The sequence below is a fragment of the Lissotriton vulgaris genome, chromosome 6 (genome assembly GCF_964263255.1).
Source record: "Lissotriton vulgaris chromosome 6, aLisVul1.2, whole genome shotgun sequence".
NCBI lineage: Eukaryota > Metazoa > Chordata > Amphibia > Caudata > Salamandridae > Lissotriton > Lissotriton vulgaris.
Window position 1 is genome coordinate 968,927,610 of NC_141694.1, and position 23,330 is coordinate 968,950,939.

The 23,330-nt window shown below is 43.2% G+C and overlaps 1 protein-coding gene across 7 annotated transcripts in view; it reads right to left on the minus strand.

Moving 5' to 3' along the window:
• LAMA2 (laminin subunit alpha 2) overlaps positions 1–23,330 on the minus strand; it is a 3,858,378-nt gene that overhangs the window by 3,080,324 nt on the left and 754,724 nt on the right. For all 7 annotated transcript variants that reach the window (XM_086927001.1, XM_086926997.1, XM_086927002.1 and 4 more), the window contains exon 4: positions 6,691–6,933. In XM_086927001.1, coding sequence (XP_086783127.1) covers positions 6,691–6,933 — 243 coding nt within the window. The remainder of the gene's footprint in view (positions 1–6,690; positions 6,934–23,330) is intronic.

The following is a 23,330-nucleotide window of genomic DNA, read 5'->3' on the forward strand; positions in this document are numbered from 1 at the left end:
ACAATGGAGAATCGGGCCATTTGCGATTGCTAAAGAGTCTTTTCACATGTACTAACCCTACTAAACCAAAACGGCCCCCACAACGCTAAGGATGCCTGGCCTCCACCTTGGGAGTGCCCAGGAGTGGACGCCTCACAGGGAAAGCCAGGATGGGTTCCACAACGGTATTCGTACAAGCGCCTTGAGACCCTTGCGGGTGAGTAGTGCGCTATACAAGTATCAATTTACTTTGCAGTTGATAATCTATTATGTACTCGGAAAATAGGGTTTGCAAGTTGGTATTAGGAAGGGGCATTTCAAGGGCATCCCTTCCTAATAGCGAGTCGCATGGGCATGTATGAATGTTTTGCTACCGGAATGCAGTCGCAAAACATTTATATTTTCCTAATTCTGTGAAGTAGGTGTATGTGAGCATTACCATTTTTTAAGAGCAGGCAGTGGTCCCATGGTGATCACTGCCTACTTTAAAAAAATGAACAGGAAACTGTTCATTTTTCTTTTTTAAATACATCACATTTTCCTTTTAGGACAACAGGCTGCATTTCAAAACATTAATTGCTTTATTTAAAAAGCAGCCCAGCAGGCCACCATTCCTGTGATTACAGGCCATTCCCAATAGGTTGTGAATTGCAACATACCTCATGAATATTGATGAGGTAGGCCATTTGGACACAATGGGAATCGCTAAATGTTTCTGAGACACATTAGTACATTGCCTTTTGCGAGTCCCTAATTGTTAGCCGGAAACAATTGCAATTAGAGACTCGCAAAACGAAGTGGTCATAAACCTGGCCTGTTTTGTCTTGTGAGTTAGCGATGACAGGGGCCCTTTTGGTTCTAGACGAACTCTGAAGAACAGTAATGTAAGAATGTAAGTACTTGAGTGTGGACAGTAAAATTCATAAGTAAAATGTTCTGGTCATACCCCCACCTCAAGCTCCATCCCCAACTGCCTACAGTCCGGTCAAGTCACCCCCATTCTGAAAAAACAAAAGCGGACGGAACTGACTATGACAACTTCTGTCCTATTTCCAATATGCCTACCCTGGCAAAACTTCTAGAAAAATGTGTTCACATTCAACTCTGCAACGACATTGATGATTTCCATCTAATAAACCAATTTCTGTCTGGCTTCGGTGCTGGGCACAGCACCGAATCTGCTATGATACACATTGTAGACGATGCCCTAAAATGCTGGACCAGAACAAGCCTGCCTATTAGTCCTCCTTGACCTATCATCAGCATTTGATAAGGTTAAGCACGCAAATATCCTAGACCTTTTGAAACACTATTTGGGCATTACAGGAGAAGCCCTTAACTGGTTATCTTCCTACTTCCTAAACAGATCTCAAAGAGTCAAGCTTAATCTCTCTCTATCTCAGTCCACGCCGATTAGACTTGGGGCATCACAGGGATCATCTCTATCACCCACCCTCTTCAATCTATTCATGGAGCCCCTAACAGAAGTTCTGAGCTCATCCAACATCCAATACCACGTGTACGCTGTTGATACCCAGCTATACCAAAAATCTCCTCCCCAGAAGACATCAGCTCCCCCAACACAACACAACACAACACTAATGGAAATTCAAATTTGGCTAGCAACTAATCACCTCAAACTAAATACTCAAAAAACTAAGCTCCTTATAATCGCCCCACCCAACCAGGCACTGGTCATTGAAGAATGGTAACAGCTTACAGCCCTCAACTGCACTCCACAAATCATTGACTCAGCAAAATCACTGGTCATTGCTCTTCACAAGAATCTCCACATTCAGAAACACATCTGTGCCTCCACAAAAGCAGCAAATCATCAAATGAATATTTTAGGAAATTTAAAACATTTCCTCCCACCCCCCAAACAATTTCAACATGCTGCACAAGCCTTAGTGATTCCAAGGTTGGAATATTACTGCCCAGATCCAAACTTGCTTCTGTAAGGGCCTCTCTCAACTCTGCCGCTAGACTCATCACTGGCTCAAAAAGAGCCACTTTACCCCGGATCTCAAATCCCTCAACTGGCTCCCATACAAAGCAAGAACCAGCGAAAATTACCTGCATGGCGCATAAAGACATTCGAACACAATACCTCTAACTATCTCGTCCAATAGCTCAAACTCTCCGGCGGTTCCTGTGCATGCAGAAGCTTCAACACCTTTCTTCTGAAACCTCAGAGGTTCGACAAGAAGAAAACTTACAACCGTGCCTTCTCTGGGATTGCCCCAAGAATCTGGAATTCTTTACCTCCTGAATTCTGAACGAATCCCTCAATCATATCATTCAAGAATGAAGTTAAAGAATTCCTTATGAACAAATTTCTTCTCTAGATCACATGCCTCTAATCTCCGCAGCCACTCACATGACTAAATATCTCTGGCGACCTAATGCCCTCTTCTGTGCAATACTGACTTTATCCCCCTGTTTCTCAACTCTGCTGTTATTAATGACGGAGCTATGGTATTCAAATGTTTGTGAATTTGTAGTAAATGTGATATTCCTGCTTTTACTACTCTGTAATTCTGTAAAGCGCTCTGATACCTGCAATGGTCATGTTAGTGCTATAAAAAAAACTAATAAAATAAGTAAACGGTTAGAAGCTGAGAAATAAAGACATGTAATACCAAGCTCTGTGTGGCATGATCTCTTGCAGGTACCTGGGTTGGGGGGGATGCTACACTCGGCTTACCTATTGGAGTACAGCCGGTCATATTTACAGATCGCCACCAGGCAGGCTGAGTGCTTTATGCCTACAGCACAGCTGCTGCCACAGCATATCACCTGAAGGCATTGAAGCTTGCCGTGCAGGTGCCAAGTTCAATGGGCACGCACAGCAAAGACTTCTTTTTTCAAAAACAAACTTCCAAAACCAGAGTTTGCTATTGAAAGTCTAAAAATGATTTGACTTGACACAGTGATAGACTTCTTAAAGCTCTTGGGAGAGGGCATCATTTGTGTAATTTCAAGGTTGCGATGACAGACTTTCCCTGGAGGTTCAAAACAGGAGACAATGATCTAAGAACATTTGCTCTCTTTTTGGCAAGAGTTTAGCAGACAAGGTACTTTGCAACGTGGTTGGTGGAGTACCCTGTCCACTAACCTATAAATAAGGCTCTAACTCTCATCCCTCACTGCACTCAGCTGATCAACTGCATTAACCCAATTAAATGATCCATTTGATTGTAAAAAGTTAACTCTCTTTGAATTCCCATGAAAATATTTCAAATGCTACTCTCCTTAAAATCAGTAATTAAATCACGAAAGCCTTTTAAGATAAGGCTGCAAACAAAACATGGGATGCGAATGAGCACGAATGGCTCCGAGAACTGTACTTCGTCAAGACAAAAGTCACTGTTGATTTGTCAAAAGCGTAACTGGTCACCTGGAAAAAAAAAACACTTCCAATTTCACTTCAATTACCATCCTCTAGTGTAAAAGGGCACGTGTAAATAATTGTATCAGTATTATGAACGGATGCTAAAAACCACTTACATATCATTTGCGCAAATGCACTTAGAAATTGTTTTTTCGTGTAAACCAGAAAGTGGCTGAGCGATTGTTGCCACTTTCAATAAAATGCAGCTCCTCCGACTGTGCAGTAAGGCCATGAGCATTCTGGTGACATTTTAGTGCTGCTACTTTTGATGACATCAGTAGCAATCTTGTATTATAAAATACATCATTCACGTTATTATTCCTCATTATCCCTGCATTTAAATTGACAGTATAAACAAGTTTTCATCAAAATTAAGTTACATTAATCCACTTTCCAATTATGGGGTGGAGTATTTATTGTATTCATTTTATAAGAACATCAAAAAGATATTTCCTATGAATGTATATCTCGCCCTGTACTATATAGCTGAAAGCAGGTTACAGGTAACTTCTTGCATAAATGCATACACCATAGAAAGCCCTATATGATGAAAGTACATGAGACCTTGGAAGTCACACAGTATATCATTAATCTGCAAGTACGCCCAACCTACTCTAAATTATTACATTATACATTCAAAACAATCATTCCCCTTCAAAAATACACTTTTTTTTAGTAGAACCAACTATTCAGAACTTTCTCTGAATCTTGAGTCCTCGCTTTAAATAATGTCAAATGATCCCTACTTTGCACGTCAAAGGATAGTATCAGGTTGCTCTTCCATGTGTGCTGCACTTGCCCTGCTTTTCACCAAAAGTCTCCTTTAGTAGTAAAACAAGCATTTGCAATGCAATAGGTCTCGCATTAACGAGAGTTTGAGCTATTGGCATTGAAAATGACAATGCCTTTTATTTATGGGTTGTTTTTAAAACAGATGAATAAAAGCTGTTGTTATTTTCAATGCCAATAGCTTAAGCTCTCGCAAATGCAAGGCTTATTGCATTGCAAATGTGTTTGGCGTTAGGAGAGAGCGTGTCCTGCTCTTGTAGGCAGGACAAAGCTATTTCAGAAAAAGGTGCTTGGAGGCTGTACTGAAAGCCGACCAACCAACAACACATGTAACAGAGGTTGTCCTCATGGGAGGTTACTAAATGAGACAAGGCGGTACGAAGGAGGGACTACTAAGACTATTGACCAATGAAAAGCCACAGTCTACAATAGACAATGACACACCAATGAAAAATTTGGGCGGAGAGTTGGAGGGGCTTCAAGATCATACCTGAATACAGCATGCCTCGCATAGCAGCACATGCGCTGCCCAGGCTTGACCTAAAAACAGCACGTTTGTAGGGACAAATGTATTTATCCTTCTCTACGTGCCTCTCATTCTTAGTTCAATAAGTTCCTAATTTCTCTCAAACGTTTCTCGTTGTGCTCCAAAAATTGTCAATTATGCTGATTGTCCCATATTTTAATGTGTACGCCATGTTTTTACCAAGAAACGCTTTTTTAGTATTCAATAGGATAGGGTCCTCAGCCTAGAAATGACTGGTGAAAAAACGAAAAGGTGATTATGGAATGTTTGAAATAATGACTAGCAATTACACAGAGCCACATGCCATTTCTCACTGTCAGTCACATTTCCGTCAGTAACCGCCCATATGCAGATGCACCCTAAAAAGGTTCCACTTATTCTCACTGTGATATCTCCACGCTTCCAGAGCAGCCGACTCGAACACCATGAGCTAGGGACTCTGGTGGTAATTTTTGGTCTCTATAGGCATTGATTGACATCTGCAGTTCTATTTGCATATTGCCCTTTCTGTCAAGTGCAAATAAAAAATGGATGGATAGCATGTAACTTCAGGCCTTGAATGGTTGCTGCTATCTAATATCGCACTTCCAGGAGCCATTTCTGTTTTTAAAAAAGAACTGCAGGTGAAGGCATATTGTTTTCGTCTGAGGCAATGTTTTTTATGAGAAAAATAAAATTGTTGAAGGGATTAGAAAAATGTTTGGTCCAAATGAATTACCCTTTAGCATTATTTCACCCAATGGGTGAGGGGAGCAGATCCAGCTGCAGGAGTGGGTGAGGGGAGCAGATCCAGCTGCAGGAGGCAAACAAATTGAAAGAACTCTGATGACAATTGGACAGAATTCTGAGTTTTTCCTCACGAAATTTCTCGAGACAGATATTAGAAGGTCAACCGTGCCGAAATGTTTCGAGGGAAAATATGCATGGAAAATCTGATGCATATGGAGTTCAGTAGTAAGCACCAATTCTGCATGTAATTCCCCATTTCCCACACAAACTCTGAATATCATTTACCACATCTGATAAATGCACACTATGGGGAGCCTGTATTAACCAGGACGTGTAAATACCATCCCCTATTCTAATAGACTAATAATCAGGGCCTTTTGGCTGCGGTTCCTGGCTGACACCCAAGTCCAGGGGTGCATAAGCAAACAGGGCAAAATGTGGGTAGGAATTAAAATGTCAGATCTGCCATACCTCCCTCCCAAGAGCGAATTATTTTACATGCATATTAAATAAATCCTTGTTTACTTGGTTTCCCCTTGATTTTGGTGGAAAAAAACGGGAACGGACTCCCCTTTTCTGGTTCATATATGTGTTATTTGCTCAGTGCTCCGCCTTTGCAAGCCTTGATCACATGATCATGTATATCTATCTATCTACATTCAACATTCAACATCTTGAAGGGATTGTGGCGGACAGTGACTCAAAGCAGAGGAGTGGAGCATTGACCTGTGACCCTAGCCCGAAAGGCCAATTTGTAATCAAAGTCCAAAGCAAAATAGAACTTGAAAAAGGTAAAAACTAGGTTGAAAGCAAAAAACATTAGGTCGGGAAAAAGTTACGAGAGAAACACAGCGGGTGCTCATATAACTTCGCCAGCAACTATATCATCAAACTAGAGACTTTCACCACATATGTAACCTTGACTTCATGTAAACGGGCTGAACGTGGTTTAAGGCACTCCTGTTATACTGAAAGAAACCACGTTGGCTGGTGACTACTGGGGTGGAATCCTCGCTAAACACATTAAAACTCTGCATCTAAACTTTTAGTTGGGAACCATGTGAAGTTTCCCTTTTAACTCCTAATAGGCCCCTGCTCCTCATCATCCCTGCGCGTCTCTCTCAGGCAGGCGCAGTACCAGGCGCCGAGGCGCCGCCGCCTGCCTGAGGAGAGTTGCTGTCAGAATACCCAAACCTGTCAATTACGCGCGTCTCTCATCTGTCTGAGCTGTCAGGACGGCTGCGCGGCGCGGAAGCGCGTCTTCACACGTTACCTCTCCGTTTTCCAGTGGCTGGATCTTGGAGTAATACGAAGTGCAGATCACTTCGTCGTCCTTCCTGTAGGAGGGGGGTCCAGTGCGGGGGGTAATATTGTAGCGGGTCAGGCACTCGGTGTCTGTGATGGCATAGTACTGCCAAGGGTGGAAAGTCACGCCGTCCAGAGAGCGCTCCAAGACCCAGTTTCCAGGCCGCGGGGAATTGGCAGCTTTAATGATGACATATGCTATCTGGAACACCTGAAGAAAACGACAAAAACATAATTATAGTGTAAGCTTGTGCGAAAGCAAGAAAAAAAAAGTTTTTTTCAGACTGCATAGGCGCTCCTTTCTGCTTCTCCCTTTCATTTAGCAGTGCTCCTACTCTTAAATACGCATTGTGGTAGGAGGCCTCGTGTGACACTCTTCTGACTGGGAAAAACATCTCTACACAAAATGTGGTTTTTGACACGGGGACGTTTCATTATGACAGGCAGTATCTATTAAAGTGAAAAGATAGAGCTTTAAATTCTATCAGAAGCAGGCAGCTGCTCACACTGAACTAGTCTTGACTGGAAATGCCTTACCAACTTCTGGTTACCACAGAGTACCTTCCTTGAGACGCATACTCCCTGAATCTCCCTAGTTACCAGGTGAAATGGCTCCCATAGTGCTTTTAGATACGTACAGCCCAAGCTTGTAACAGTCCAAGATCTCGCTTTATCCTGTTCCGCGCAAATTATTTTATGCAAAGGCGCATGATGAAAAACATCTTTACAGGCCCAATTACGAGTGAGTTTGATTTTGGTGCAGGGATACGATGGGAACTAAAATAACGATGGCAGCTACTGCAGGGTGAGCAGAATTTTAAAGCCAAAAACCGGGCCATTTCCCAAAAAATAGAAGAGGGACTACCATTTTACTGCAACCCAGGGCAGAGAATTACAGAAGAGGCAGTAAGAACATACATAAAATGCCATTTTAAAGCCAGTAGCCTGCCTGTTAAATACATTGCTTTCTTATAGCAGCTGATTTCTCCCACCGTTTTTAGTTGGCTCTCTCTAAAAATCTGAAATCTGCCGGGTCAGCTGGCGAAAACCAAGGACTGTCCGGGCAAATCCGGGACGCCTGCTAGTGTCCCCACTCATAAATACAGCTATTCTGTGTATTTGTCTCCAGAATAGGGAATACAATGTGAACCCAACATAACACCATGGAAACCTGCTTGTGAAATTCGTTGCTTTTACAAGGAGATGGGGGGAGCTGTACTGGGTGGAGTTGGGAGGCAGTTGTGGGGGTAGAGGGGGCACTTTGGCACAGGAGGAGCTGTGTAGCAACAGCGGGGAGCACTGCATCCTGTAAGAGGTGAGTTGGGCTGCTGCAAGGCTGTACTTGCAGTCCTGCCTGCACAATACATAATGATGTCCACTGTTGGCTGGACCTCCATTGTCTAGGCTTACAACGCTTGAAACATTAAGTGAACCAATCATTGCACTAAACCAACAATAACTTGGGCCAGATGCATTACTTAACATAAACTAAAGTTGCTGCAGGGCGTTGCCAAGAGGGAAAAATCAGCACAAAGCCACATTTATTAAAAAGCATTGGCAAAGCCAATAGTTCCCAACTTTGGGAGCTATTGACTTTCTCGATGGTGTTTAGTGGTTCTTAACCTTCTGAGTTCTGTGGACCCACATTATATTATTACTGGAAGCTGGAAACCCCTGCCTAAACAGTATATTTGATGTGTACCTAAAAAATAAGCAAAATTACACAAACAAGTATACACCAAACGAATAAACACATTTTATAATATATTCTTTAATTTACAAATTTTAATTGAGATGGTTGGATTATTTCCAAATTTCGGATTATTTCTAAAAGTTGAAGCAATATGCTAGGTTCCACTATATCGCTTTGTCTTCATTTGCTCTGAATGCATTCTCACTTTTTATCAGAGCATGCTAGTGCAGGCACGGTCCAGATCCAGATGAATGCAAACGCCACCCTCCCCGGCACCCTCATCTAGAGAACTTCTGGACCATTCCCCCCTTCAACGAAGCCATAACAGACTTCATCGCTCACCACACTCTAACCTCAACAGACTGTATCCTACTGGGTAACCACAATTTCCACCTGGACAACCACAAAGACTGCAACTCCCTCCTGGAGAACCTCACCACCATCGAACTCAAACAATTGGTCACACGGCCAACCCAATCAGCAGGACACACGCTCAACCCCATCTTCTCCGCAAGCAACAACATCTCCAACAGCCACACCTCCGGGCCACACTGGACTGACCACCACTGCGTCCACGTCTCTTTCACCAAACCCACCATACACCACCATGCCCACCGCAATCTTCACAGAGACTGGAACTAGGTGACCGAAGACCAGCTCACCACCTCCCTCAGCAAGACATCAACACCGACATCCACGGATGCCAACACCTAAGCACACAACCTCCAATCCTGGATCCCCAACTGCGCCAACACACTGGCCCCCCTCAGGAAACCCCCAGGTAAACAGCCCTCCAAAAAAACTAGCTAGTTCACCCTCCCTCCAAGAGTTCAGGTGCAACTACACATGGCTCGAGAAAAGATAAAGGGGAAGCAAGATCACAACAGACCAGGCAGCCTTCGAATCTGCTGTCACTGCACACCACACGTCATCAGAACAACAAAGTAGCCATCCAGGAATGCATTAATGCCAACGCACACAAAGGCAAAGAACTCTTCAACATGATCAAAAAGTTCGTTAAATTCAGCGCAGAGACAGCAGACATTCCCCCAGCTCAAGACCTCTGCTACAACCTAGCCATCTTCTTCCACCACAAGATCAAGGAGATCTACAACAGCGTCTCAACCAAAGACCCACCCACCCAACTCCACCTGCAACCACCACACCCAAGGGCTCCAAACCCCAGCAGATCTTGACCAGCTGTTCTACCCTCACCTCTGATGACACCCTCAGGATCATGAAGAGCATCCACTTCGGAGCCCCCTGAGATCCCTGCCCTCAGCACATCTTAAACAGAGCAGGTACCTCCATCTCACACAAACTCTGCCGCACCACCAACTGCTCCATCAAGTCTGTAACCTTCATGAAAGACTGGAAGCACACAGAGATCAACCCCCTGCTGAAAAAACCCTCTGCCGACCCAACTGACCTCAATAAATACAGACTCATCTCTCTGCTCCCCTTCCCAACCAAAGGCATTGAGAAAGTCATCAGCACCCAACTCTCTGAGTTAATCTAAATAAACAACATCCTGGACCTCTCTCAATTGGTCTTCAGAAGCAACCACAGCACTGAGACCGCTCCCCTTGCCATGACAGATGACATCCACACCCACCCCGTCCAAGGCAAGACTGCTGCCTTCATCCTCCTGGACCTCTCAGCCGCCTTCAACACTGTCTGTAACCACACCCTCTGCACCAGACTTGACGCAGGCATCCGCAACATAGCCCAAGAATTAATCTGCTTCTTCCTCACCTACCGAATGCAGAGAATCAGACTTCTGTCGTTCATCTCAGAACCGACATAGATCAGCTGTGGAGTGCCTCAGGTATCCTCCTTGAGCCCCGTCCTGTTCAACATCTGCATGGTCCTGGTTGCAGTCATCGTCAGAATTCACAGACTCAACATTGTCTCCTATGCTTACAACACCCAGCTGATTCTCTCCCTCACAGATGAACCCACAGCTGCCAAGAGCAACTTCCATAATTTGATGAAGGTAGTCATCACCTGGATGAAGGACAGCTGCCTCAAGCTTAACTCAGACAAGAATGAAGTCCTTATCCTTTGCTTCGCCTCCTCCACCTGGGATGGCTCTTGGTGGTCCGCAGAGCTTGGAACCCCTCCCCTCACACCCACAGACCACGCACAAAACCTCAACTTTACAAAAATTCAGCTTTACATAGCACCAGTTGCGTTACCTGAGGATACATTCATAATTTTTCTTTTTTGTTAGGCACGGGGAGATTAAGTGTTTTGCCCAGAATCACAGGATGTTCAGCATCATTGCCGAGAATCGAACTGGGTACCCCAGATTCAAAGTGGACCTCCCTAGCCGTAAGGCCAACTCCTCTCTCAGACATTGTTTAACAAACATGCTACCATCCTCTCCACCCAACTGCATGAACGCAAATATCCCTCACACCTTGTGAAAAGAGCGTGGAAACGAGCCTCGAACAACAATCGCGAGGCCTTGTTGGATAGGCGGCCACCTAAACCACCCCTTGAAAGGCTAACATTTGTCAGCACATTTAATGCACTATCCAACAGAATCCAGAAATCTGTGCGTAAACACTGGGGTATTTTGAACACCACGGACGCTAATATCCCTTCACCCCTTTTCTCATTTAAAAGAGCACCAAGCTTACGTGATACATTGGTCCATACCAGACCAAGGATACAGAACATTGAGAGATCAACGACTCTATGGGACCTACCTCCGGTCACTGGTCATCATCCATGCGGATCATGTAGTGTTTGCCCCCAGACCAGTAAAACCAACTCGATTGACCTAGGGACAGGGAGGACCTGGGTCCTCAAAAAACACACAAATTGCAACACAGAAAATGTCATATACATGATTACCTGTCCTTGCTCCCTCAGATACATTGGATACACCACTCGCAAAATCAAATTAAGAATTGGGGAACACAAGAGTACCATTAGGTGTCACAAACAGGCAACGAAACTCACGAGCCATTTTCTGAACTGTAAGCACACAGCAGATGAAATGAAATGGGTTGTCCTAGAACATCCTTATATTCCCTCTCATATAAGTGATGTGTCTAAATTTCTTTTCAAAAGAGAACAGAAGTGGGTTTTCCAGCTCCAAAGCGATTCTAAGGGGCTCAATGATGATATACCATGGGCGTCTTTGTGACTACCCTGAGATGCTCTTAAAATCGCCTTTATGGTATCAGACATCATTGCCCTATTCCTTGATGGATTCTTCCTATGGGCATTTATACGACTTATCTGTAATTCCAACTTGTAGTGTATAATATCATCAATCACATTCTAAATAGTATTAAGTCTATCATACACAGCCGTTCATAGTGCAGTCAGGGCTCTCACCCTCACCTCACATGATTTCCTATTTTTCAAATTTTCAATTTTTTAGAGTGTAATCATGGGTTTTTATTTACACTAAAACATGAGCTCACATGTAGCCTCTTAAACCCTCTTCCAACACTGAATTGCTGCGCTTCGAAATCCAATGTCACACTATATTCGGAATTATGTGATACTGGTCTAGCGCGATATTGGCCACTTTTGAGACACTATTCCCGCTTGAATAGCGAGTACGCATGCGCGAGCACGCATGCGTGGGTACTGTAAGTTCTCCGCGCATGCGCATCACGATCAGATACATCGACTCCGCGCATGCGCATGCCTTAGACAGTATTCCCCAGCCTTGCCTACAATTGGTTGGAGTACCGGCGCACGCGCATTTGTGAACCGTTAATTCCCAATCAAGCGCCGCATTAACACAAACGGCCAGCTGCTCCCGATTACCCAATTAAATCGGGTATATAATAACAAAGCAGTCGCGGTCCAAGCTACCTCCACTCCTGCTCGGACGCTGGCCCAAGAGGTACCGACGGACAGGTAGGGTTTCTCTAGCATTTAGAACCAACAACATGGAACTTGTACATCGAGCCCTTCCCTTTAGTGCTCTTAACTTAAATACTTAGAACTTAGTTGGTCTTTATGAGCTAGCTTTACAAGCTTGTCATGGAGTCCTATTTTCTTGATTAATATGTTCCTTAGCAAGATCTAGGGAATGTCTTTTCTGAATGCTTTTTCTGAAAGTTTTTCTCAGGTTGCATTTTGCATACATTACCATTCCATGCATGGTCACTACCATGTTTTTTCTTGGGGTTGAGTCTCCTTTTAATCAACTGGTGTTTGTTTGTATATACTTTGGATTAGTTGATTATATACTTTGTACCTTGATAATGCAGTTTTGAGGTCCTTTCACACTTTTCCATTTCAAACAGAGCGGGGCCTCCTTCTTCCCGAGTAGGTGCCGGGTGAGGTGAGGTGATCTCCCACAAAATGCTGGGTGAGTGACTATTTACAGTTCAATGTCTCATAATCCTGAAATTGTAAGGATCATATCCAGGAGAACTATACAGCTTCTGGGGGGCAGAGAAAATTTTCTTGTTGCCTTGTTTGTTTTGTTGTGTTGTGTTTTAATCACCAATATACCACATGCGCCTCTCACACTTTGTTGTCCCCTTTTTTCTTTAGGAGAATAACGAATAGTTGGATAAACACCAGAGAACATTTGGGCTCAAAGTTTCTGGTAGGATTAATCCATATTGTCAATGCACCTAGTTTTCACAAATAGCAGTCGCTTAACATCATCTGGTCCTGAAGAAAGCTTGGACTCACTGTCCATATAAGATGAAACATGTCGACCTCCACGTACTGCGCCGTTATATAGTCATTTTTTAAGACTATTAGGCGTTGTTTTTAACCTTTGACCCTGAGATAATACCTAATAAACATATTTTTTGTCTCAGGAGCCAATTTTACTCACACTTTATTTTCTCTTTTTCACGAGCACTGCACTCCATCAGTCCTACCTTTGAAATACTGTGGTTTGGAAAAGTATTTTTCAAAATCCATCTCCGCATCATTATCAGGTGCGCTGGGAGAGATTTGGGTTTATGATATGTATCCCACATGACGATACTCCACCATGATGGTGGGCTGATGGGAATTTTTTCCAACCCAGTATTATCATAGTGATGACATGTTGGTCTAGTGTTTTTTTGCGCGACACAACACACAAGCAATCATCTGGGCCAGGTATCTCTTGTTTGTTTTTTCAGTAGGCATAGGGGTTTGAGCTACCGTGGTCGTTAAAAATTCCCCTTTGACCCCCCCCCCCCTTGTTTCTTTTGGTCCTGGTTGCAGTCATCGTCAGAATTCACAGACTCAACATTGTCTCCTATGCTTACAACACCCAGCTGATTCTCTCCCTCACAGATGAACCCACAGCTGCCAAGAGCAACTTCCATAATTTGATGAAGGTAGTCATCACCTGGATGAAGGACAGCTGCCTCAAGCTTAACTCAGACAAGAATGAAGTCCTTATCCTTTGCTTCGCCTCCTCCACCTGGGATGGCTCTTGGTGGTCCACAGAGCTTGGAACCCCTCCCCTCACACCCACAGACCACGCACAAAACCTCAACTTTACAAAAACTTAGCTTTACATAGCACCAGTTGCGTTACCTGAGGATACATTCATAATTTTTCTTTTTTGTTAGGCACGGGGAGATTAAGTGTTTTGCCCAGAATCACAGGATGTTCAGCATCATTGCCGAGAATCGAACTGGGTACCCCAGATTCAAAGTGGACCTCCCTAGCCGTAAGGCCAACTCCTCTCCCCAAATGTTCAAAGCATGTGAACATAGGCAAGCAGAAATGCTTTTGCATACATTAGAACATTAAAGATAGACCTGCTTGCTTTGTCAATATTTGCTAGGAGCAGATAATTTCAGCTGCATAGATTGTCAAGTATCATAGAATAATAGGGTCTGTCATCTCTTGAGCATATGATCCATTGTACTGGGCTGTAGCTTGACACCTGAGATCGACCAGCTCTGGTAAATAGGCAGAAAAGGCGGGCTTGATTTTTTTGCCCCTGGTACCCCATTACTCAACCCCACATTTTAGCTCAGTTGCAGATTCTGGCTCAAAAGACATAGGGCCAAAGGCACTATTGCCGGTCGCAAACCAGGGAGGTCCAATTTCAACACCGACTGGTCTGTGAATGAGAATGCAATTTGCAACGTGAACTTTTTAAGAATATGTCGCATTGCAAATTGGATTTTTGATGAAAGTCGTAAAATATTTGTCTAAAGAGGATTACTTAGGCAGGTCACAATTTTTTACCCATTCGTTTGGTAAGAAATGCTTTTGAAAGCAGCTCAAGCTCATTAAAGGAACAGGTGTTTCTTGGAAACAATGTTTACTTTGAGAACTAATCAGGTGGAGCAGGCAGGACTCCTCTGGACCATGCCTTAATCCCTATGAGCCCTCCAATATGATTCCCCAAGGAGAAACTGTTCCATAGCTTTTACCAACCATTAATTAAAATAGCACTTTTGTGGTGAAAAACCCTGTGATTTTGCAAATGGGATGGTTTACAACCACACAAGGGCTGTACATCCAGTCCTTAATCCTTCAAATTTCAGCATTTACTTAATTGCTATCTAGTCTCTTGCCATCACCCTAAATTGGTCCCATTCAGTCACCCTTCCATTTTTCATATTTTGCCTCACGGTTATGTCCTGTTAAATTATCTTCAAGTTCAGATGTATACCTCTGAATATCCCATTTCTTTAGTTTACAATATGTTAAAAAGATAACACTAATTACATTAAAGATCACCCATGCATTTGAGAAAAATCAGTCCAAATCAAAATTTGTATTTTTTCTAAATTTTAAATTAAAAAGTAAATTCTCAACTAAAGTAAAAGAAATTACATTTTTGTTATGCAGTATTAATGATTAAAAATGATGTTTAAAATTAATTAGAAGTAATTTAATTATATGCTAATAAAATGTATGGTTACAGTAACTTTTAAAATGCAAACAAAATACTAAAATATTTGCTAATTTATAAAAGTTTATATTTTGATATATTTTGTAAACATTAAGATGCATATGTATCAACCTAATTTTTACTCGCAAACGCTGTGAATCGCAAAAAACAGTGTTTGCAAATACAAATTCGTTATTTCCTATGTATGAGGCACAATTGCATCGCAAAATTAGAAATCGCAAATATAGCGAATTCTTACGTTGCGATAACCAGAATTCTGCGAATTCCTTGGCGATTTCTTAGTTTGCGATTTTCTCAGTTCGTGAAATTCGCAAACAGGATATTGCAAAGTAAGACATCGCTCTGCAATGTATAAAAAAATCGTAAAAAGCAAATTCTCTCAATTCGCAATTTAGAGAATCGCAATTAACACCAAGTATGAGCAGGTGGTAACCTGGTGCAAACTATTTAAGGAGTCCCACAGCGCAACAGACTTTTTCCACAATGGCTGGGCTGTATGTGATAGCCAGGAGGCTGCAACTCAGAGCTGCTGCACAGAGGAGAAGACACCAGTAGAGGATATTCCGTGCGCGCATCACCCTGTTCCAGCGGACTGCAGAGGACATCCAGAAACACTACAGGCTGGATGAAGAGAGCATCCTTGATATAATTGAGGAACTCAAACCTATTCTTGAACACCCCTCACACAGGACACACACCATCCCCACTCACATCCAGGTCCTGTGCGCACTGTACCTCTTGGCATCAGGTAGCTTTCAGGGGGTGATAGCCTCAGTAGAGCGATGTCACAGAGTGCATTGTCACGTTTTTTCCACGCGTTCCTTGATGCCATTGTACAGAGGCTGCCCCACCACATCCACTTCCCCTGCACCCCACAGGCACTAGACCAGACCAAGCAGGAGTTCTATAAAATAGCACAATACCCCCACGTCATTGGATGCATAGATGGAACACATGTCGCCATATCCCCCCTCCCAGAATGAGTATGTATTCAGGAATCGCAAGTCATACCATTCCCTGAATATACAAGTGGTGTGTGATGCCAAGCACATTATCCCTGACATTGTAGCTAAATACCCAGGCAGCACCCACAACTCTTTCATCTTTCGCCTCAGTGGGATCCACTGTCGACTCACTAATGGGGAGTTTGGAGAGGGCTACCTTCTATGTAAGTGCATAGGAAACAGTGACACAACAGTGAAGTACAGCAGTGGCAGGACAGTGTGTACCCTATTTCCTCTTGCCTCACAGGTGACAGAGCGTATGCAGTCCTGAACTTCATATTGACTCTTACCTAAATCCGGCAAACGCTAGGGAGCGGAGGTACAACAGTGCCCACACTGCCACCCGCAGTACCATTGAGCGGACCTTTGGTATACTCAAGAGCCATTTCAGATGCCTGCATAAGAGTGGAGGAGCACTGCAATACAGCCCTGGGACCTGCTGCAAGATGGTGGTTGCGTGTGCCATGCTGCATAACATAGCCACCCGAAAAGGCACCCCAGTGGAGCTCAGCAATATGGACACATCAGATGAGGAGGGGCCAGCTCCAGGATGCAGGCCAGCTGGTGTGATTAGAGTGGTAGCCGGGCGACAGAGGCGAGATGGCAAAACAGAACTATTTCTGGGTGAGAAATGATGACACAATGTATGTATTCAGGATAAACTGGTGCATATCGTACCAGCGTTTTCGCAATTCCTCGACGCTGAGGTGGGTGACGCCTATGGAATTGACCTTCTCTTGGATCTCCGCCCATATTCTCATTTTCCTGGTCTCTGGCACTCTGAGGGATTTTTTTCCAAATAAAAGCTCATGGCTCACCACAATCTCCTGGATGAGCACCTCCTGCTCCTTTTCAGAAAACTTCTGTTTTCTCTTTCTTTGGCTTTCACCCTGCTGCTGCTCGTGTGTAGCTATTTCTCCAGTCCCTGTTGCAGTGCACTGGTGCCTCAGCCCTCCTTCCAGCCTCTCACTAGGATTCTGGCGCTCAGGTGTAGCATGGATAGTCACACTTCCTGGTTGTGATGTCATCAAGCTGCACCTGAGTTTCAGATTCCCCATTTTGCAATTCCTTAATTGCGAGTTTGCAAAATCTGCAAATACTCAATTAAGGAATCGCAAAACGGGTAATCACAAGAAAATCGGTGATTTTTAAGGAATCACTGTTTATTTGCGAGTTATTGTTCGCATACCCATTTGCAATTCTCAAAATGCGATTCGCTATGAATCGCAGTTTGGGAATCGCAAATTCGGTTTTTCATACATATGGCCCTAAATCATAATTATTTCATATTTTGTAATACATTATTTAAATTAACATGGGGTTTTAGTTTCACTACCTCTCCAATGATTTCGGTAGAAAGGGTTGCGTTATGAGTGGTTGGCTATGTTTGGTGGTGGAAGTATTTCAGCTCTGAGCGAGGGCAATTTACTATCACTTTGGGCCCCTTTTTTTCTGTAGTAACTTTACAAGTGCAGTCTTCGAGAAGCAACTGTAAGTAGGCTTACACTTTTGTGGGTGGGTACATGTCCCTCACTAAACCACCCCAAAATCCTGCTTAGTTCTTTTACTTCTCCCCTCCTTACCCAATTTCCATATACTTTAGGAGTAAGCATTGCCCATTTTACAGCCAATCCCCCCTGTCTCTCCCACAGTTACTACCAAAACGCATACTTATATGTATGTAAACTCAGGAGAACTCTGCATTGTAAAAGATAGAAGAGAAGTAAACTCTACAGGTAGGTTTGTGAATTGCATTTTTAGTACATTTTGTAGTAGTACAAAATGTTCTGCAAAATGCAGTTTCTAGGTTGGCCAAAATAGCATTGAATAAATACAATTTATGTACCTAGCCAAATGTCCGTCAGTGTTTTTGTCATTTACCTTCGTAGCTACATTCAGCAAGAAATATTAGATATGTCTAAATGATTGTGTGGTAGGTAAAGACATCATCATTTGAGTTTAATTCCTATTTAAGAGCCCTCTGCCGGTGATAGTGAGACCCCTGAATGGGAAGGAGCCAGGGTTTAGAGGAGGCGGGTTTAGGAACCATTCTCACAGCTGATCATTCAATTTGAGTTCTGGGGATTCTAAGGCCATTTCCTCTAGCTAGAAACCCACCAGTGGGGAATCAGAAGCTTTGGGTCATCCCTGTTTCCCTTTGAACCCCACCAGGGGAGAACTAACTGGGGTGGGAAGAGTTATTTTCAGGACCACAGCTGTTGTCTGAACAGTCTGCCATTGACACTAAAAGCAGCTCCCTTTTTACTCACCTTCTAAAAGGCCTTCAAAAACCTTGCTTTTCACATAGGACTGGAAGACATCTATTCATCTGCTTGATTCGTTTTGACACTGCTGTAGCCAATCAGTTTTCTATAGCGCCAAGACGCCCACAGGCATGAGTTTGCGCTTTATAATTTACATTTGCATTACATTACATCCATAAAGGAGAGAGAAAGAGATGGCAGATTAGTGATCATTCTGGCTGAACTTCAGAGAGGACAACTACCTTTTCTTTCTTTCGGGTATTTATAGCCAAGGGCTAAAAGAAGGTTATTAATAATGGAGGAGGATGAGCAGTCAAGCCACAGAGTAGAGATAACCTTTGCCTCCTTTTTTTTTTAACAACGAATAATTTCCTGATGAAGATTAAGGAGGATGGAATCTGGATGTTGCGATTAATCCCAAACTCACAGATAATGTCTTCTTTATTAGCAGAGGAATGGGACTATAATCAATTGAACTGAATGTCAGCAAAATATTAATGACTATTACCAGGAAATAACAGAATGACATCTAAGAATCAAAGGCACAGAACAAAAGAAATTGATAGATAAATTGCATCCATTAACTTCATTACAAACATTGTAAGAAATAAGACATGGTGAATAAACAGAGGGGTTTTGTGACCCACCGATCAATTATTTTACAGTCACACTTTTATAATGATTTTCCAGATTGGGGATGTGGATCCACTGTCTAAGGTTTCAGAACTGATTTAGGGTAATTTCCCTTTAAATGTCATTATTTGGCTGTAGCTCAGGATCAGCCTTTGTGCAAAGAAATAGCTCTCACACCTGGTAGAAATGACGCTGTCTGCAAAATAAGGGCTCAATGAAGTGTGCCATCTCTGTACCAGAATGCCATCAGCCTTTCTGTAGCAGTTATCAAGCACAGACAAAGAACAGGATCTGCTTAGAAACGTCCTCATCTTTAACGGAAACAGGCAACATACCACACACCTTAAGCCAATCACCATATGTCATGGTGAGTGGAAGAACGAATTAGCAGCCCTCTGCTCATCTCATTGAATTTCTGTGGGTAGCTATTTCTCCATCCAGACTCACTTCAATGTCTATCTCTTCACCATCCAGCCAAAAGGATGCAGTTAATACATTTCCACTGTCTAAGTATATAGAAAGTACATTCCATTGGTCTCAGCACACAGACTTCCATCACACATGCAGTATTATTACTACACACTTGCTGCACATTTACATACACATGTAAGTCCACCATCCTTAAACACGCCCTTAGAGTAGCGCAGACCACTTATTTGGTGCTAAGTCTATCACTTCTGGCCTTGGTTCTAAGTCCCATCACAGTTGGCATAACCAGAATCCTTTATTACTCAGAGTCCTTCTGTGAGCAAACTGACCAGGGAGATTCTCAAACCCTTTCTGTCAACTTTCTAAAACCACAGTCCCTTTCACTTGTCCACTGTTAGAGCCCTCTGCCAAGATCCAGCTCCTCTGCTCCAAGCTCAGACTTCTGTGTCAGCATCAGACAGCATCTGATTTCAATCAGAGCTCAGAAGGTTACAGTCCTGTCCTTTTATTCACTTTGAATGCACAGATTTCTATTACCAAACACCTGTATCAGTTCTATAGTCTGGATTTAAAAGGTTGAGGTTTCTTGGTTTGACAGCATAACAAGAATGATTAAGAACCATTCCATCAGGTGCTTTTCTGTTTGTCAATCCTTTTTAGAATTTATCTTTTCAGGATTATGAAATGGTTGATTTTTTATCCTCATATAAGTTCCCAAAAAAGTGGACCATTAAGCGTAATCAGCAAATGTTTAGGCATAATGATCTCCCTTGTATTAATGGAGTGTCTTATTTGGCAGATATATACATTGGTGATCAACCCCTTTTAGGGAAAATGTTGCTTCCGGGTTGGAGAGCAATGGGTATCGTAGGACATGGGATTTTCTGGATGCAGAAAACTGGAAAAGCTGGAGGGGAGCTGAGCCTACAATTACGTTATTTAAAACAGCGATGCAATGGTCGATTATTGAGACCAGACATTGTTTACGGGATATTGACTCCAGAGGTATAATGGCAACTTTGGAGCTCGTAGAGGACCTGATAGAATCTAGGACTTGCAGATCTATTAGCTGGTGGGTTTCTTCTTTATAAAAAAACAAGGACGCTAAGGTCTATAAGAAGGTGTGTGTGATCAATGGCATTCTGAACAAAATCTTCAGATTTCAGCTATGCCTTCGGATACAATATACCAATCCAATTTAACCTATTAAAGGGGGCATATTTGCAGCATATGCAATTTTATACCAAGTGGCTGATTTACAGAACCCTGGCCCTTCTCCATAAGATTAATAATCAAATTTCTGCAAATTGTTTTAGATCTTATCTGGAGGAGGAAAATGGACGTAAATTATGTGGAGTTGCTCAACTTTAAACAATTTGGGGCTGAGATTGATCAGTACTGCTCTTGCACATTAGAATTTGAACACTTAGTAGATGCTCAGACAGTGGTCCTCAGGCACTCTACCGATCTAAACATCACCATCTACAAAAAAGCGATTATTCATTATTATTTTAATAGCTAGATCAATAATCCTTCAAAAGTGGCGGTCTGAATAAACTCCAAAATTTGAACATTGGTGGTCCAAATTAGGTATAAGGAGGGAATCTGAAAAAAGAGCACACTAAAATAAGGATCCTAAAGGAAATTCTTAAACCTCTGGGAGGCAATTGGTTAAGAGGTTTTATTAGTAATATGTGCAATGTAGAATTATGGATACATTTCTTACAGAGATGCGGTGAGGAGGGGGTTCCCCGTGCATTATTAGATGTTTTATTTATGAAAGCCAGTTTAATATATTGCATTTTTTCTGTCATTCTACTATTCAATTTAGCAAAATAGTTAAAAAAAAAGATTGGAATGCTCTTTTTTATTAGGCGATCATGGATTATGTAATTGATGAATGCTCTCATTAAAAAATGATTAAAAAAACAAATGATTAAAAAACACTTACAAAAGGGATATCTTACTGTGTATGGCCTGGGATCACAAGGGGTTCTCCTGCTCCCAAATTTCAAATCTTCATTTTCTGGGTAGTCTTGGTCCTCCTACAAGCCCTTGTCTCTTAGCCCCAGTCACCATGGTACTGGTTTGCGGAATCTTGCTCTACTGATTCTAGTCTCTCCTGGCTTTTCCCCTTATGGGCACTTCGAGGCCATGACCCTTTATTATATTTGCCTTTCCCTGACCTCCTGGTCCTGGTCCTAATGGTCCTCACCACCTTACTCCTGCTTGTTTTCTGAGTCCTACTCCATCTGGCCCTCTTTTCCTGGTCCTCCTTGGTCTAGCGCTGCTATTCATCTTGTTGCTCCTTGCAATAATCCCTGCTTTCTTGGCCCCCTTGGGACTGCGTGCATTAGTCCTGCTCATCTTTTCTAGGTCCTATTGGAGATTTTCAGTTTGGGCTACGTTGGCTCCCCTTGGTTCTCCTGGCTCTGGTTTCCCTAGTCCCATTGATTATTTTACTCTGGTCCTCTTACCCTTGTCCCTGGTCCTCTGTTTCAGTTTGTAAGTCCTGAACCCCTTGGTCCTGCCCCCTGGTCTTCCTAGCCAGGTTCTTGTTTATCCTGAACCTTCTAGTCTACCTTATCCTCCTTCATCTAGTCTCTGGACCTAATGGTCCAAGTCCACCTGCTCTTGATGTGATTATTTATCCTTGTCCTCTAGCTGGCAATGATGCACCGCACCCTAATCCTACAAGCCTCCTGCCCCTTGTCATGCTTAGTCTGCACTTATCCCTTTAGTTCTAATCCTCCTTGTTCTTGTCATCCTGTTCAGCTTCATCCTCCTGGCTCCTAATATCATCCCCCCTTGTCCTGACCTTCCTTTTTATCCTCACCCTGGTCCTCCTTTCCTGGTATGTCAGGTCTTGATTCCCTTGGGCCTCTGTGCCTTTATCTTCCTGGTCTCTGTGGGTCTTGTCCCACTGGGCCTCCTTGCCGTGGTCCACTCAGTTCTTGTGTTTTTGGCTCAGGTTGCCTTCTCATCTGCTCATAATCGTCCAGGTCCAGTTCTCCAAGTTTTTCTCAATCTGGGTCTGAACGCATTGCACTGGTATCCCTATTCCTGGCCCTCAACTCCCTTGTTTTGTTTTTGTTTTTGTTCAAGTGGACGTAATCCTCTTGCTTCTGATCCTCCTTGCTCAGGTCTCCATGTGCCTGGTTGTCTTGGCCATCCAATACCTGCCAGACACCCTTCTCGCAGCTCTTTCTTCCTGGTCCTCTTGACCCTCTTCAACTTGCTGGTGCTTCTAATCCTCCTTACACTGTTCATCCGAATCCGGGTACAACAACTCCTTGTCCTCTTAATCCACCTTACCTTTTGTGTCTTGCTCCTTTTAGGCATGGCCCTTCTAGTCCTTATCATCCTGGTTTGGATAATCCTGGCTCTACCTGCCCTACGCCTTTTCCCCAGAGTCCTTCTTTCACTGTGTCTGCTGGTCCTGCCTTAATGTTCCTGTACTCTCTTTTTGGGCCCTTAAGAGCATGGCTTTTTTGGTGCTTGTCCACCTGAATGACCAGGTCCTTTCCCCTTGGTATTCCTGTCTCTGGTGTGTTGGTCTTCCTGATCGTCCTCACCAGGATCCTTCTACCCCAAGTCCCAGGCTTTCTGCTCCACTTGGCACTACAGGCCCTGGTACAGAGGCCCTGGTCCTCCTGACACTCCCAGGCCTGTTCCTGGTTCTTTTGGTGCCAATTCCACTAGTTTGTCTTCCCCCGGTCCTCCTGGGAT